General features: G+C 36.2%; 1 protein-coding gene across 1 annotated transcript in view; it reads right to left on the bottom strand.

Annotated features, from left to right (window-relative positions):
* Positions 1-239: 239 nt before the first annotated feature.
* The window catches only part of Asah2 (N-acylsphingosine amidohydrolase 2), a 58,649-nt gene continuing 43,851 nt past the window's right edge, over positions 240-15,037 (bottom strand). The window contains exons 15-20 of the mRNA XM_027949255.2: positions 14,565-14,660; positions 11,348-11,443; positions 8,921-9,067; positions 5,968-6,027; positions 2,960-3,048; positions 240-429 (exon numbers count right to left, since the gene is read on the bottom strand). Of these exons, the coding sequence (XP_027805056.2) occupies positions 240-429; positions 2,960-3,048; positions 5,968-6,027; positions 8,921-9,067; positions 11,348-11,443; positions 14,565-14,660 (678 nt within the window). The remainder of the gene's footprint in view (positions 430-2,959; positions 3,049-5,967; positions 6,028-8,920; positions 9,068-11,347; positions 11,444-14,564; positions 14,661-15,037) is intronic.

The following is a 15,037-nucleotide window of genomic DNA, read 5'->3' as shown; positions in this document are numbered from 1 at the left end:
CCTCTCTTTCCCTCCCTGCCCTCTCTCTCCTCTCTCCCTCTCTCTCTCTCTCTCTCTCTCTCTCTCTCTCACACACACACACACACACACACACACACACACACTCCTCTGTCCCATTAGCAGTAACCTATCTGTCCCCAAACGGGGGCGATCATAGAAGTCCAAATGGTAGTTCACATTCATGTGCAATCAGTACATACAGAGTAAAGCTGGTCTTTAAAATAAATATCAACTTTTCACTAAGTAGTTACAACTTCAAAAATGGAAGAAATGCCTTCAAATGGAAGTATGATTGCGGGCTTCAGGATCTCCATCTTGCGATTATGTCCAAAATATTTTATTCTGTAAATTCCTGGCTGGACTGTGTCTGGAATATGCCATTCTACGGTTGCATTGCTCCGACCCAGAAATCCCTTGTGCCAATAAAATCTGTTGGTAGAAAACAAATAAGAAAAACACCATTTTACTCTTAAAAATGTGTGATTAGACACATTTGACTGCACATATGGTACAACACTGTGTACAACCAGAGAAATGAAAAGTTGTGCTGCAATTGTGTACAATGAATCAAAATGCATTTTGCTGTCATATATACCCAATAAATAAATTAATTAATTTTAAAAAGTATGATTAGTAAAAGGGCTGGGAATGTAGTAGCTCAGTGGTAAAGCACTCCTGAGTTAAGTCCCCAGTACCAAAAAAAAATTTGTGATTATTCATTCAATGAATATTCAAGCAGTGCCTACATTGAGCAAGGCTCTATTCTAGACATTGAGGATATAACACTGAACAGAATAGACATAAATGCCTATTTTCTAGAAGAAAACAGCTATTTGTAGAAATATCTTTACTTCTATCCTTCTAACTACCTAAACTCTGTCCACCCCAGGAAGCCTTCCATGATCATCAGAACACAGATGTCCCCTGTTTTAAATTTCTATAGCATCCTTTTTGTCCTTATCAGACTCTGATACTTCTTTTCATATCAATTTAGTTGTTTAAAATGTATATTTTGAGACATAAGAGCTAAAGATACAGTGGTGAGCAAGATAAAGATGGTTTAAAGGATTGTTTAAAGTTTCATGAACCTAACATTTTATTGGTGTAGGTATGGGAATAAAGGTAATAAACCCATACATTTTAGAATTTCGAGAGTAATAAGTGCAACAAAGACAATAAGACTAAGACACTTCTCTAAGGAGTCCTCATTTACACTGAGTCCACACATGCCTGGAGGAGGAAAATCAAAGTGAATACAGAGAATACAAAGTGCCCAAAGAAGAAAATAATTTGCAGTGGCCAAGGAACAGAAAAGAGGTCTGCAGGAACAGTTAACTGGGCAAGAGTGGTGAGATAAGAGAAACATGGGCTCAGATCACGCAGAGACCAGACCCTTTGTAAGAAACACAATGGCATAACTAGCCAATCCCTCAGCTGTGCAGAAAGTAAATACCTCGGGCACAGAGGGTATGATCAACGTTCTGTGTGTCTCAGTGACTGCCTTAGTGCTCCCCATAAATATTTGACCAAACTACCCTGATGAACAAAGCAGAGGTCTGAACATATCCTCAGTGCTGACAGGTATTCTAGTTTAGCTTTTGAAAATAAATCATCCTTTCTTGTTATCACTATAACCATTTTCTAACAATAAATATGTATTGTTTAAAAACTGCCTATATTTTAGATTCCTACACACCAAAGAAAACCCATGCCTGTATTTGTATGTCATGGTTTAGATACAAGGGGTCCCCCAAAAGCTCATTTGTGAGACCATGCAAGAAAGTTTAGAGGTAGAATGATTAGATTTTGAGGAATGTAACCTAATCAGTGGATTAATCTACTGATGTAGATTAACTGGATGGTAATTGTAACAGGTAGGGTGTGGCTGGAGGAAGTATATCTCTGGGGATATGCCTTTTGAATTAATATTCTGTCTCTGGTAAATGGAACTCTTTCTGCTTCTTCTCTCTGTTTCCTGAATGTTCTGAGCAGATTTCCTCCAAGCCCCTATTCCATGATGCTCTCCCTTACCTCAGGCCCAAAGCTATGCAGTTGGCCAACCATGAACTGAACATGTAAAACTATCAGCCAAAATAAATTTTTCCAACTCTTAAGTTGTTCATATCAGGTCTTTCAGTCACAGTGACACACAGAGCTAACTAAAACATTATATATAGCTATCAAAAATACCACAATATGATAAATCCTTATTTTTAGTTAACCATGTGAACCAAACCAGCATGCAAAGAATTACTTGGTTTAAAACAATCTGAATCAGACACAAATTGCCAAATGCCACATTTTATGGTGTGAGAGTTATAGACTTTAGAATAAAAATATTTTCTTATTTCAGACACATTGTCAAAATCTTAAAATTATCTATTCAGCTCAAGAATCTGGTAATAAAAGACACTGAAATGTATGTATTTCTCTGAAGGAATGCCATGAGCTTATTACCTCTTTTCTTGCATCTATAAGAATTAAATGTAATTAATTAAATTAAATGTAACTTCTTAAGTTTCAATAGTTCAAATAAAGAATTACTGGCCATACACAAACAAGCATTACAAGTTGAAAATAGACTTGTTCTTTACCCAATAGGAACATTGAGCTCTGTAGATACATCTCCACTCCCTCAACCAAGATCCCTTTCAACCAATCTGCAAGAAGGTTAGTCAATTTTTTAAGGGTAATACCTGTAATCATGGAAAGAAAAAAACTGCCAAGATGTCTATAAGACAGGAGCCATAACCTCATTAGCACCTAACATTGTAGAAGCACACACCACACCATTTTGTCTAAAAAAATCAATTAAATAAAGCCAGAGAATCCTGGGGACTTTGATACCATAAATACCATACGGAGTCATTCTTCTCATTTGCCTTTCCTGCATTACTAACCAACTCTTTTCGAGGCTTTACACATATACAAAGATAAAATATTCCATAGTCATGCTCACCGAGTCTCCCAGGAGGCATCATTATACATTATCTGCCACGCTGCTGTAGTGTTCTCATATTTCTCCACAGTGAGGAAGGTCTGGTGGGTCTGAAATGCAATTAACATAACTCATCAGGCACTGAACAGTCACAAAAAGGATCCTTTCTGTACTAAGACCTTTTGATGACCACATGTCAACCTTGTATGAAAATGTATTTGAATTTCATCTGAATTCTTAAGCGTTCCGCTTAACCTATGCCATAGCCTCATAATGTTAACTTATCCAGTCTATTAAAAACCAAGACATTTTTAGAAATTTGAAGGAAGTGTAATTATGGAGCTCAAAGCAAATTTTGGAGGTTAGAGCTGAAAAGAAACTCGAAATAAAACTTGGAGACTTTAAAAAAGGCATAAGTCAAGGCTTCTCATGACGTGTCTCTTGATCTATATTCTAAAGCTTTCTCTAGTTGCCTAGTGATTTAGGAGGGAAAATGGAAAAGTTTCTTCATCTCTCCATCTCCAAGTGAATGAATTATTAGTTACAGCACCTCCCTGAGTGAAAGCGCAGAAAATAATATATTAAACCTTCCCTGTCCTGTGGTGCTAAAGGCAGTCCCTCTATTTTGTCATAATGGATTCCCATAAACCATATCATAAGCAGATTTTATTTCCCTATTGGAAGATCACTGTAACACAGCAATCTGTTTCAGACCAAGAATTCAGCTTCAAATAAAGTACAGATTTGAATAATATGACAAGCTATTCAATGCAAAGACCGTAAATCTTCAATTTCCCTCAAAATCCTTTGGACTGTGACCCTTAAAGATAGGACTTGTGCTTAATTCAGCTTTATCCATCATAGTCTTTACACCTGTCATTTACCAGAGCTCAAATAACCCTTTATTGAATATACTGCTTACTTACACTGAGCCATGTAATTATATTAAATTCTTTTCTAATTATTCAACTGATGGATTGCATTCAATAAAGAAGTTTTCATAACCATAGTAATTTGTAAAGAGAACTGTTTCTGTATAGTTAGGACCTGTTAACTGTTTCTTTTTTTTAATGTTTATTTTTTAGTTTTAGGTAGACACAATATCTTTATTTTACATTTATGTGGTTCTGAGAATCGAACCCAGTGCCTCATGCATCCTAGGCGAGCACGCTACTACTGAGCCACAACCCTAGCCCAGGACCTGTTAACTTTTTCTGTTAGTTGGGAAGGCCTTAGATGAAGAAGGAGATACCATGGATCCTAATTACTACATCTAGAATACCAACTGGAAAACTAGTAGAAGCCACCAAACATTGGGGACAAAACACGGGTATCATAAACTATTCCAGATGCATAATTAGTTAATCTTTCTAGGGTTTAGTTTTCTCATCTATAGATTAAGGACAGTAAAACAATGTATTGGGCAGTAATGAGGATTAAATGAGATTTACATGATGAGGCATATAAAGTACTTAGGCTAGTAGCTACTACTAATAAGCATGCATTAAATAGTAATGATGATGATATAATGATTATTAAAAATAAAGGGTACTAGAAATTGTTTTGCACAAAGTCCCTGAGCATTCATAGAAATTAATTCTATTCTCATTATAGTTTTTACTCATTTAAGCATTTTGTTCTCCTGCTTCTCCATGGCATTAATGATGACAGTGCTTCTCTACCTTAAGGATATAGGATGACAGCTAAGCCCGATATAATGTTCCAATATCTTCAGAAAATAATATTATAAGCATGTTAATATCCTTGTATAGCTTGATCTCCCAGTGAAATTATTTCAAATAGGTACATATTTACTATTCAAGCAGAACACTACCCCCAATCTCATATTTGACAATGTCATAGGGCCACAATGGTTATCATGGCTATACCAGCATTTTAAAAGGAAAGCTCATTTAGAAGAAAGGTATTTTAGATTATAAGTGACTATGGACCCTAGGCAAATGGCTCATGGATAAAGCAAATACATTCTTAGCCCCGTAAAATATACAACCTTGAAATCATTTTCATATGCCAATTTTGTTTTCCTCTACGGATTTATTCACTGTTTAAATTTTTGCAACCAGAATGTATCCCATTATTACTTGTGTGGTTATTAAGACTATCCTAAGGAAGCCATAGAAGAGTAAGATTACTTCATTTTATTACTAGATACATTGTATATGTGAATAATTTATCATATATGTCATGAAAAGAAATTTTCATAATCATAGCAACTTATAAAGAGAATTTTCCTGTCTAGTTAGGGCCTATTAACTGTTTCTGTTAGTTGGGAAGGCCTTAGATGGAGTAGGAGATACCATGGATCCTATATGAAAGTCTATATCCTATAAGAAAGTCTAAAATGCTATGTTATGACCTCTTAATAGTACACTTCCTCTGAAAAGCAGATTTATAAGAAGAAGGGTACTTTCACTTTCTATTTTATATACTTCTACAGTGTTCATTTTTGCATTGTACAAGTGGTTCTGATGCCATTTTGCAAGATTAATAAATAAGCACCCTGTTAGTGCCAGCAGTCAAGAGTAGGGAATAGTCAATAAAAAGTAAAGTAAAGTCCGTGGGTCAGAACCCACACCCACAAGGCATCCACCCAGGGATCCGTAACCATCCCCCAGCAAAGGAGGTGGGACCAGGGGCAACAATACTAGAGAAGAAGGAGAGGCCCACAGAGGAGGGAGACAGAACTAAGGACACAGTTCACTTGCTTGGCCCTTTAATTATTTTGACAAATTATTGGAGTTCTAAATATGAGTACATAAATGAGATTGTGTTCAAACATCATCTAAAAAGACAACACAGTCCTATATGAACTGTGCCATATGTGTCCTAAGTAGAGCCAGGTTAGATGTCTCCTGTGTACTGTTTTTCCAGACTCCATTTCACATTAACTTTATCCACCGCATATTTTCCCACCTCAAAAAATAAGATGCAAAACAAGTTTGCACGTTTTTTCTTTATGTTGTGAACCTTTAAAAGAATTTAAATTTGTAAATACAATTGATGCTTACCCGGTTTTCTGCTGAATTCTTTGGGTTAGCACCTACAAATGTAACTTCAGCAACTTCTCCCTAGAAATAAAAATTTCATTTAGTGAGCTCTAATAAAAGAATTTTTGCTGTACTCATATTCAAGTCATTATCTACTATATGTTCTGGATGCCTATATAGATTCTTTTCTATTTAATCACATGACTACCTTCTAAGAAAAGGATGAGAAATACCCTTGTAACAATGAACATGGGGTCAATGAATTTTCTTCTGGTAGATTCAGATATAGATGAAATTTTCTCATGCCTCCCTCCCACACATACCCAGGAAATGGGCTGAATCAAATAAGAGGAGTTAAAACACTCCATGTATGACTTATCTTATATTTCTATAAGATGGAGTCTCTGGGTGTGCAGTACTCTACCACCTGAAATAATTTAAAAACTGAAAAGCAATCCCCGAGTGGTAGAAAACAAGGAATGTAAGCTCTACAATTGTGTAGAGATTCTGACCGTGGAAATATATAGGAAAGCGTTCCCCTGGTGAGCAAACTCCTAGAGGGTAACAAGCACCCTGTTTCCTACCCTTAGAATGCCCTGCAATCTTTCTTAGGATCTAGGAACATAGCTAATATATGTGCAATGTCTATCTGGCATGGCAATGCCCTGAGATGCCTCTGTGTTAGAGCCTCATCAAGCCTCCACCTTGATTGCAGGCACATAGCTCCTGGGAACAGAAGAACTTATTTGCTAGATAACTACAGTGTTTCACCAAGCTCCAGTACTCCTGGAACTACCAGCCTAACAGTAACTTCACACAACGGACTTTCTTGAGAACTGCACAAAGCTCCTAACATTGCATATTGTAACTATGAAATGTAAGTGCACAATAAGCAACCTTATTGATACTCTAAACAATAATGTGGTTATGGTACTAATGACCTAATGTAACCTATTGGTATAAATAAGCATGGCTGCTTGGACACCGCTCTGCCAACTTCCCTGCCTCTGTGCCTTGTCTCTTCTTTATTATTATTATTCTTTAAACAATTGCTCCAAGTTAATGCCTTCAGAGTTTAAAAGCCATAACACAAAAAGAAATTCAAGTCAAGCCAGGGAGTCTACCTAAGTTGAAGATATGGAGGAGGGAATTCAGGAAGGCTGAATAAGTTCACAGCTTAGAGTACCAGAGAGCAGAGTACCATAGAAAGGAGAATTAATGGGGCAGGGAAGGGTGAGAACTCAAAGTTTGCAGAAGGCATAGTTTAAGTGCACAAGCATGCAAGGGAGCTACCTGAAACCAGAAAAGATTCACCTGAAAGAATTAGGTGGAAGAATCCCCAGGTTCACATGGAGTTGTAAAAAGTTCTGTTTCCATCAACCAGATTAGAAAACTTTATAATTAAGAAGAGCTTTACCTCAGTGGGATAGGGTGAGGGGTAGGGGAGAATGGATTTGCCCTAGACTAAAAGTTTTTCTGGCCCTTCCTAAAAAGCTTAGTAATAAATAAAACCATAGATAAAAGCAATACAACTAAAATCTAGTTCTTTGAAGACACAAATTACTGAAATCAGGAAGAAATAGGAGGCAATATTATCAACCCTAGAGAAATTAAAAGGATTATAAGGGAATATTATGAATAACAAATTTTATATTGTACCAACAACTTAAACAACATAAACAAAGTGGGAAAGTTTCTAGACAAATGGAAATTGCTAGAAAGATAAAGATTACTAAAAAGAAAGTTAAATTCTAGGGAAGACCTATAATAGACTCAAAGGAAAAAAATAGAATATTTGAGTAGGCTTATAACAAGTACAGAAATTAAATAAGTAATTAAAATTATTGGCATAAATAAAAGCCCAATTCCATAGACTCTTGCAGATAAATCTAATCAAATATTCACACAAGAAATGACACAAATAATCTTCTGCATGCTTTTCCAGAAAATATAAGAGGACATGCTATCCAATTTTTTCTTTGCAACCTCTGCAGACAAAGACAATGAACAAAAGAAAACTACAAATATCCCTCATGGGCAAAGATATAAAACTCCTTAGCAAAATATCAGCAAATTAGTGTCAGCAACAGGAAAAAGCATGAATACGCCATGATGAAAGAGTATTTAATATCTGAAAATCAGTGCAATATACCATTTTAATAGAGTAGAAAGCAAAAACAAAACAAAACATGATCACCTCAGTAGCATCTGCAAAAATCCAAAACCCACCACAAGTAAAAATTTGAACAAATGAAGCATCAAAAAGAACTATCTCAACCTGATAAGGTCATATACAAAAATCCTAAAGAAAGTGTCATATTAAATGAGGGAAACACTGAATATTTTTCACCTAAGATCAGAAACAAAGCAAGGATGTCCATTCTCACAACTTTATTCACCCTTGTATTTGAAGGTTTTAGACCATTCAACAACAACAAAAACAAAACAAAACAAAAAAAAAGTGAAGACATCCAGAAAACATACACAGAGCTATTTTTTAAAAATTGACATGATACTATATGTTGAAATTCCTAAGGAATCCATACCAAAACAAACAAACAAACAAACAAGAAAACCCACCTATTGGAAATGATTTAGCAAGACTCTGTAGAGCACACACTCAACATAAAACGCACAGGTAAAGATCCTGCTTCATTTCCATATGCTTGATTTAAAAGACATATTCTCTCAGCGCCAGCAAATGGTTATTTCACCATCCATTTAAGAAAAAAATAATATTTTATAGTATAGAAATCTAATTTTACATAATTACCCCCGGAAAAATAAAAACATTTCCCATTCTCTTTACTTACGTTATTACAGAGTCTCTACAGAAAATAACTCTCAAAATGATCACTGGTAAAGCTGCCCTATGGTATGATTAGTAGTAGGTTTTAATATTAAACAATATCCTTCCCTTCACCTCCAAAAACATGTCCTCTTAAATATTTTAAAACATCTCTCTGAGTCTTACCACTCTGTATTTAGGTTTCACTGGCTCTAGGACATCTCCAAAATTTCTGCCTATTGGTGGTTTATCCTCGATATTAGGAATCAGTGGGATAATCAGTTGTTTGAAAAATGGAGGCTCTGGACCGCTGCTCATGTTGGCGACTGTATCCTGAAACAGAGAGCATTTGCTTAAGGAACACAATGTGGAATCAAAGATCCTTTTAGACATCCATCTCCAGAAATAATGCTTTCATTAAAGGAAGTGCACACACACACACACACACACACAGCTAACAACCTTTAACAAAATGTGAGCCTGGATGACCATCATTTATATTTTGCCATTAGAAGAAAGTTTTGGTCAGAGGTTTCTGTTTTATTCCCCTGAGAAGTGTAGTACAGGGATCAGAGAGGAAGCTTGTAAGCACAATACTCAAGTTTAGATTCTGGGGCAGCCATTTTTAAATTGTGTGGCCTTAGGACAAGAGCTTAACACATGATAAGCCTTCATAACATGACACTGGAATTGTTCTCTGAATCTACAAAAAGTGTTGAAACTCTCCTAGAGTCAGTACCAATTTTCCTTCTGAATTTTTGTCTATAACAATTAAAGAAAATAATAAACACATTTTAATTTAAAAATTTAAGATCAGTTGACATCCTCACTGGTTTAGTCTCTTTTCCACAAAATTTACCATTTCTAATAGTTTCCTCAGAATGTGAATCTCAAACTTAATAGCTCTTGGTATATATTTAATGTTATTTAACCTTCACAATGTGTATTTATCTTTACAACAGCAATATGGGACAGGTATGTATTACCATTCTCATTTTGAAAGTGAGAAAATAGACTTGAAGACAGTCATTTTTTCAAGATCACATAGGTAGTCTTAAATGTGCTACTGTAAAGGAGATCAAATTTTCACAGACTGAACTAGTTTTCTTCACTAAATAAACTCCATAATTGAAGAATTTGTTTCTGTGAGAAGAACTAGAAATCTCTGGCTACAACCAAAGTTACCCAATAGTTCTTTCTAAGGATAGGTTATAGGTTTATATTTTTATATAATTTAAATACTCCACAAGTAGTTTTAGCTTTTATAATAAAAATGAAAGTACAAATAATTTTACATCAAAAAAGTAACACAATTAAACTGAGAAACTATGATAAAATAAAAATCAAGTAATTTTTTAAGGGTGGAGTACCAGGGATTGAACTCAGGGCACTCAACCACTGAGCCACATCCCCAGCCCTAATTTGTATTTTATTTAGAGACAAGGTCTCACTGAGTTGCTTATTGCCTCACCATTGCTGAGGCTGGCTTTGAACTTGCAACCCTCCTGTCTCAGCTTCCCAAGCTGCTGGGATTACAGGTGTATGCCACTAAAGACATGCAAAGTAAACACAACATGCAGAAATTTTTATACACAATGAGAAACAAATGGCAGAGGCATATGAAAGTGCCAATATTTGATCAATTGTACCTACAGGACAGAAATGTCATCTATTCCTATATCATATATCCAAGCTCTTTCTTTCAAAAGGCCTTATTGTCTGTGCTTCACCACAATCATTTTACAGCTTTTATAGAGGCTTGTATGTTATTATATAAGGGTCTATTGATCATTTAAAATCTTTATCCTACTTGTTGACTAATCTGGTACCACAGGTGCAGCTTCACAATTAACTGTATCCCAAAAGAACGATTTCCACAATTAAAGTTTCTTTAAATTAAGTAAACTTGCTCAGTTGTATATATTTCAGGTAGATGCACTTCCAAGGTAGTGTGCATCCCAAGGTGATACTGTGTTTCATAAAATCTAAGCATCCACTCACAATAATGACCTATATTATGTTTTTAATCACCAAGATAGTAAAAAAAAGTGCTATTAATTATAATGGTAAGATTTCTCTGATTAGAAGATACACCCCAGTTTTAGAGATGTTATAATGTGGAAAATTGGCATCCTACAATTGATGCACTACTCAACTCTTGAAGTGAGTCAGAGAATCTGGCAAGGATAACAGAGCACTGGTCCAACATCCAAATATAATTATAGTAGGCCTGAGACTTATCTTTGAGCCTTTTTGCTCATCTTAAAAATGAAAGCAAACAATATCTTCTTCTCATGATAATTGTGAGAATGAAAAAATTAAATATAAGAAAAAGATGCCACCACTAAAGATGTTAACTGAATTTGAATTTTACTATCAGTAAAATGTTGGGTTTTTTTCTTAAGAAATATCACAAAGCTATGTTCCTTGTAGGGAACCCTGTATGTATTTCAGGTAGATGCACTTTTTGTTTAATATAAAGGTTGTCAAAGAAACTGAACATATGAAGGTAATGTTTTCTCTTTCCTCCCTCTATACCTCCTCCCCATGAGGCAAACATGCACACACACACACACACACACACACACACACACACGGCGGGTATTTAATTACTGTTGCAATGGCTTTGGCAAGGCCTCTGAAGAGCTGGATATAAGCAGACAGAGTATGTGGTCCATAAATTGTAGATGCTGCTTCATACCGCTGAGCCTGCAGAAGCAAACAGAGATATAGACAGTTCTGCATATTTCAAACAAACCATTCACAGAGGTGTAACATTTTAGGTTGGATATCCACATTATTCAAAACCAGCCTCATCTTCAATATTATTTAGAAAAAAAAAAAGAATGTGGGCATTTCCATTTACCAGCCCAAGTAAATGGGTCTCATAAGTTACTCATTAAAGACTAGGGCAGAGGGGTGGGAGGGGAAGGGAGAGGTCAGGGGGTTAGAAATGATGCTGGAATGTGTTGTACATCATTATCCAAAGTACATGTATGAAAACACAAATTGATGTGGATATACTTTGTATACAACCAGAGATATGAAAAATCGTGCTCTATATGGGTAATATGAATTGTAATCCATTCCACTGTCATATATAAAAAATTAATTAAAAAGGCCATTAATGACCATTAATATCTCTGCTTATACCATTGATATTACCACTCCATTCAATCTGAAAGAGGGTACCAGCTCTTGAGCTTGTGTTTGTGAAGTGATTTTCCCAAGAGCACACATCAGGAGAAAAAAAAATAGGGTTAAAATAGTTATAGTAACTCCTGGATCAATTAGGTATTAACAGTCCTCTCTGGAGAAGGAATTTTAACCCAAGCAGCACTAAGAATGAGAGTCAAAAGGCCCTCTCTCTACCTGAGCACCAGGCCTTTGGTTGTTCCACAGGACCCTCGCCATCATCAAATACAAAAGGGCACACCGCATTCCAGACCACCAGTCTTCCTGGCTACATTCTGCATCCCAATAAATGCCATCCTTCCAGATTCTCACACAAGGATCCTCTGATAGTCAACTTACACTCTTCTTTCTCCTTCATCCTACATCCTCTAAGACTCCAAATCATGTCATTCTCCCTCTTTTAAAATTTCTTGAGTCTGTCCATTTTCCTGTGCCTTCAATTCTTGTACAAAACCCACATCTCTTTCCAGATCTTAGCTACAACTTCATAATCAGTTGTGTCTCTATACGTGGCCTTCACATTCATTCTCCACACTGTTATCCTACGTCCTTTCTAAATCACAGAATAGACTGAAGCATTCCTTTGCTTGAATCCTACTGCATTTCCCCAGAGCCTTCCTTACTGAGCCAAAGCTCTGTTATGTTACACTACACAGATGACTCTCCATCAACTAACCCCTGCCCCCGTCCTAGCCCTTGTCTCACCACCACCCTCAACATACTTACTCCAAACACTCACTAATTATGGTCCACTAATGTGCTAAGTCTGTCCCTCTGGTCCTTTGTGTGTGTTCACTCCCCTCAATATAGAACACTTTCCTAATTTTATTTGTTTGGCGAACACTCACTTTTTCTCAATAATTCAGACAAAATGTTACATCTTCCAGTCTCTGTCCTCAAATACACACACTAGACTAGTGCTCTTTCTCCTTGTTTTTGTATCACCTGCGCATACCTTTCACAGAAATGGGATCATCTGTTCTCTTTCTACTAGATATTAGCTTCCAGTGGTCTTGAAGGCAGGAACGGAGTCTTTTTATTGTTATATCCCAGAAAGTGACTAGTACAGCATCTGTTACTAGTACTTATCTGTTTGATTATTTAATGACTTCATAGTAATCCTTGCAGGTCCACATCCCCTGGACCAGAAGACAAGCTGGTAGGGGTTCTCAACTTTGTGCCATAGACTCCTTTGGCAGACTGTTGGATCTATGGACCACTCTTAGAATAGTGATTTTAAAATAAAATAACATGAGATTGACAAAGGAAATGAATTAGATTAAAATGCATTTATCTAACTATAATAACCAATTTTGCTAGCCAGTATGCTTTGTTATGCTATTGAAACACAAGATCTAATAGCTACTACTCTGCTTTTACAATAGAGAAAGGAATAAAAGATATTTCCAGATCAGCAATCATTTTATGTCATATTAAAATATCTGTGATTACTATTGGTAACAAAAACAGAGGTATTTGCTAATATTATTGTTGTTTATTATATACAGTCTTAATAATGGTGAAAAAAGAATGTAATCATCCCTCTCCTAGTTTGCCTAGTTAAGAACTCATATTCAAAAATGCCATAGTTTGGATCTGGAATGTCCTCCAAAGGTCTATGTGGTAAAGTATTGGTCTCTATCAAGGTGCTCTTGGGAGATGGTAGAACCTTTCAGAGGTTAGACCTAGTAGGAGGTCTTGTGGTCATTGCAAGCATGACCTGGAAGTGGACAGTGGGACCCCAGCTTTTCCTCTCTCATTTTTGCTTCCTGGCCATGAGGTGAATGACTTTGCTCCACCACACACTCTTGCCATTGCCCTTCAGCACCCCTACCATGAATCAGGGGGTCCACCCAGTCACAGACTATGAGATGTCATAAACCTTCCTCTTTAGAAGTTGATTATCTCAGGTGTTTTATAGTTTCAGAAAGTTGAAAGGCATAAACAGGATTTTTACAAGTCAGGGACCTTCAGCAAAGCCAATGGAGGGCCACAGAGTAGATTTCACTTCTGGTATCACCATGTGCATCTGTGTGGATTACCATGATATAAACAGCAGGTGTATATTAGAAATCATTGGTTGTGGAACTCTTGACTGTTTTAATGTGTTTACTATAAATAAAAAGTACTTGGGCTGCTTTCTGGACTATTTGTAAACCAAGAAGCAATACCAGAGACCAGCTCCCCTAAAATCTCTTGCTTCTTAATCTTCATTGCAGATATAATAATACCCTACCTTAGCACATACTGCACAGATTACTTAGATTACATTTGCAAAGTGCCTAACTAATAACTAAGTAGCTGCTGTCAGTGAGTTTTCCCAGGTTCTGCAGAGGCTTACAGCACAAAATGCACTATGGATAGTTATTTTTAAGCTTATTACCAGTACCCCTGACAAAGTCATTTTTTCTAGGTAAGGTGTAAGTCAGTGAGATTAGAATTCTGACCTGAACTTGGAAATTATGAACCTGGAACTCCAAAATACAACCTCTGGCTGATCATTAGCTTATATTCCCCACCTAAAACAAAATCATCCCTCAGAAACATGATTGCAGAAGTTTAGGAAGTGTACATAGGACACAATAGTCTTGGCCAGAATGTAATTCATGTAAATGATGAGAGCTTTTTACTTTACCTGGTATTCTTCATAAGTGGTAATATAATGTGAATAAACATTGCACAGACCCGAAATGATAATAGTCATATTCTTCATTCCATAAGATGCAAATTCCTAGGAGGAAAAAGTAGAGTCCAGTAAAATTATTCTCCATCTTAAAGTTATTATCATCCCAGACTAATGGCTCCAGAATGGTGATCATTATGGTGATAAGGGTAGGTGGTGCCAGTGTGGATGCTGGTGTGGATGTGATTGATGATGGTAGTGGTATCATGTAAAGACTATTTTATATAGAACTGAATGCGCAATCACTTATGTGAATTTCTATCGTAAGATGTGTCTCTTAACAACAATTTTCTCAATGAGCAAAACTGTCAAGGAATGCAGAAGTATCAGAGTCCTTGATGAAAAGTTAGCAACGTTAACTCTGCACTACAGTTGGGTATGTCAATGACCCTCTGAACATATTAATGGTCACATTTTGCAGATGT

Source organism: Marmota flaviventris, chromosome 4, assembly GCF_047511675.1.
Source record: "Marmota flaviventris isolate mMarFla1 chromosome 4, mMarFla1.hap1, whole genome shotgun sequence".
Classification (NCBI taxonomy): domain Eukaryota; kingdom Metazoa; phylum Chordata; class Mammalia; order Rodentia; family Sciuridae; genus Marmota; species Marmota flaviventris.
The sequence above is the reverse complement of the archived record's forward strand: the minus strand, read 5'-3'. Positions and strand labels throughout refer to the sequence as shown.